The sequence below is a fragment of the Nematolebias whitei genome, chromosome 1 (assembly GCF_014905685.2).
Source record: "Nematolebias whitei isolate Nwh7 chromosome 1, NemWhi1, whole genome shotgun sequence".
NCBI lineage: Eukaryota > Metazoa > Chordata > Actinopteri > Cyprinodontiformes > Rivulidae > Nematolebias > Nematolebias whitei.
The window spans coordinates 35,498,460-35,501,944 of record NC_056498.1 but is presented as its reverse complement, the minus strand read 5'-3'; the positions used below and the strand labels follow the sequence as shown (position 1 = coordinate 35,501,944).

Here is a 3,485-nt window from a genome sequence, read left to right as displayed (position 1 = left end):
CAAGCTAAAACCCGTTCATAGTCAAGCTAACACCTGTTCAGAGTCAAGCTAACACCTGTTCAGAGTCAAGCTAACACATGCTCATAGTCAAGCTAACAACTACTCATCATCAAGTTAACAGTTATTCAGCATGAAGGTAATAACTACTCATTGTGATGCTAACAGCTACTCAAGAGTCAATTGAACTGCTTTTCACAATCAAACTAATAAAGAGTCAAGCTAATAACTACTCTCTAGCAAACAGCTACGTGAAGTCAAGCTAATCGCTATTCAGTCAAGCAAACGGCTACTCACAATTATGTTGATGATTACTTGGTGTTGTGCTATCATCTTTTTGTGGGCAGGGAACATTCAAGAGCAGTTGTTACCATAGAAAAGACGTCAAACAAAAAAGTCTGTTTTAAAAGCAATTTGAGTGAATTTAAAAATATTTGTTTTATCGCTTTTACTTGAAACAAGCGTTCACTTTTTTGATTAAAAAAAAAATCAATTTATGTTTATGTTGCTATGCTAACTGTTTGCAGTGAAGCAGCTGAATGTATCCTGTGCTGATAAAAAGTTATAACTCTTTCCTTGGTCGTATCTCAAAGCAGTGGTTACAGAAAGTAAAAATGAGTTATTCCTAAAACAAATGCATTGTTTCTTTTTCTGATGAGATAAGAGAACATCTAGGGGACTCAGTTTAGCAGAAGCATGGATTTTGCATAGATCAAACAGTAAGTTTGGTTAGAAAAGATCAAAACACAATTGCCTCATGCAAAACTAATGTAGAAAAAATAAAATAACATCGTGTTCACTCAAACATTTCACTCATCGCAACCAGAACTTAGCTTTTTTACCAAGTGACTTATATTTTACTTGTTTTGTAACCAGCTCATAAAACTCATGGAATTTATATTCAGTGAGTATTTTCTAGTTAATGCTTTAATCTAAATTTAACTTCCAGTTAAATTAAATTGCGTTACGTAGCCTCCCACTTGACCTGCACACTTAATTGGACTTGGGTGAAGATCTTGTGGCTATAATTACTTCTCAAACATAAAAATATATATTTATAAGGGGAAATGAAGCTGACCAAGCTGCTGCTGCTGTACTCCTCGCTTAGATTTATATAAAGTCCCAGCAAAGCAACCACAATTCCTTTAACGATTTTCACTGCTGCAATAGCCAATTTGTTCATTTTCAATTCGGTGGATCGTTAGGATTACTGTTCAGCCATGCAGTTTCACTAAAATCATTGCTATCAGATTGATAAGCATCATTAGGTTTGAATCTACGAGCTAGAAACAAAAGTTCAGTGTTTTTTGCAGACAGAAAAACTTCAGCAAATTAATTTCAGCGGTTCCATTTATGCGTGATAGAAGTGAATGTGATGTCGTGAATCCATTTAATCCTATTTTTTTCTAATGTATATATTCAGGTCTTGATGCAGCAGCAAAAGAGCAGAGCGTTTTACCGTATCCAGGCGACCAGGATGATGATCGGAGCCGGCAACATCTTAAAAAAGCACGCCGCTGACCAGGCCCGCAAGGTGAGGTGCTCCTTTACTCCGCTGTCAGCTTCTGCCCTGGCATTTAAAGCAGTTAAGGCGACAACTCGAGCGCGTGCTGCTTTAACGTTCTAGGTGGTGAGCAGCCATGAGACTCAGGCTCAGGAAGACGACCCTCACACCATCAGGTTGGAGTTCGAACCCTCTTTGTACCAGTGCTTTGAAAACTGCGGCTCTCTGAATTTGACCGTTGCCAGACATGGAGGAGACCCCGGAGTCACCGTCAAGGTGCGTTGGTTTTGGGAATTGATGAAATGGTGTTTGTGGGGGCGACACGGGGAAATAAAAAGACACCGCAGGAAAACAATCACATTTCTCGAAACTTTAGACTTGAATGGATTTTTCCCATTCTCACCTTCAGGGGGATTTGAGAAGTCTTGTTTTCTTTTCTAATTGGATGCTCCTGTGAAAGAGATGATGACTGGAGGAAAGCTGGGAAACAACAAAGAAAAAAACCTTCCTCTCGATTTTTATCTTTAGGCTGAGCCTGCAGCTCCAGGAAAACACCATCCCTTTGCAACAGATCATTGATCTCGGTGTTAATGTTGGCTCAAATCTCCGCATAGGCGGTTCTGTCTGAATGAGAGATCCCCCTGCAGGGAGCATCTGTTAGAAGGGCGGTGTCTGCATAATCTTGACTTTACATATAAATGTCACCATGTTGCGAGATCACTATTTAGAATTCACAATGCAAGAAGTAGACTCCAAGGGATACAAAGACATTTCAAAATTTTAGATAAATTATCTTCATTGTCCAGTCCCAGCACAACTCATTTCGCACTAATTCGATCTGGAACAGTCCTGCATGGACTTGGTAGTTTTCCATATACCTTGGTGCCACCTCAACGTTCAAGTTCAAGTTAGGGATGTGCGATATTACATAAAATTCATATCACGATATGTATTATGATGGGTGGCGATAACGATATATATCACGATATGATTTTAGTATAAAACGTTCAACAGGAATGAAAAAAAAAGCATAGTGTCCTTTTGCCATCATTTATTTTGAAAACTGCTACACCACAAAATAATCTCAATTAAGAAAATTCCACTACTAGGTCCAGAGAGTTTTTAAATAATAAACAAGTCAAGTATTAGGCTTCTTTCTTGTAGTTCAAAAAAGTGCAAAATATATCAAATGTAGCTTTAGCCATATGTTTTAATCAAAAGAACATGTTGTAAACTCTTAACAGTTTCCAGTATTCTCACTTAAGAAATGAACAGCAGCAGAGCAGCATGTTGCAGTGAAAACACTTCACCCTCCAAGTGTGTGTCTCCTTCCACTTTAATGAGAGCTGACACAAAATGGCGACCAGTTTCCTCTGTGGCTTTGACCAAAGGGTCTCGCAGTAAAATCACACAGCACGGCGTTCTTTTCACTGATCAGAGAGCAGGTTTAACCCCTTTTTTCCTTTCAAATGCACTCTCTAAAGCTGACGCAACGAACTTTCGACAAAAAAAACAACAACTTTCGACAGAACACAGAGTTTTGCGCATGCGTCTGAATACGAGTACGGCAAGCTGGCCGTAGTTAGCTTGTAGCCTGGGCCGGATATTAGCAGGGGCTTACAGGGGCTGCAGCCCGGGGCCCCGGCATTTCAGGGGCCCCGAAGGATGTTTTATGTTTTTGTGAATGGATAGTGTCAGAAGTTAATCAATGACTATGATGATTTTGACAGCACCGATGAAAAATGTTCCAATTTGTTCTGGAAAACGTCCATCTTGAATGCTTGCTTGTTATTGGTCCACTTTTGACACATCTTACGCATTGGGGAGGAGCATCAGGGAATATTATTTTACAATGGCAGACAACAGTGTTTGTGGTTCTAGTTCCTCCAAATAAGATGAATGCAGAAGTGTCATTAATAAATGGAAATCTGTATATTGTTCTTCATATTTTTCAAGATGTTCTCTGTAAAAACCTTGGTCTATA

General features: G+C 39.2%; 1 protein-coding gene across 1 annotated transcript in view; it reads left to right on the top strand.

Moving 5' to 3' along the window:
* The window catches only part of slc8a4b (solute carrier family 8 member 4b), a 71,337-nt gene that overhangs the window by 4,698 nt on the left and 63,154 nt on the right, over positions 1 to 3,485 (top strand). Inside the window, exons 6-7 of the mRNA XM_037676654.1 lie at positions 1,421 to 1,531; positions 1,625 to 1,777. Of these exons, the coding sequence (XP_037532582.1) occupies positions 1,421 to 1,531; positions 1,625 to 1,777 (264 nt within the window). The remainder of the gene's footprint in view (positions 1 to 1,420; positions 1,532 to 1,624; positions 1,778 to 3,485) is intronic.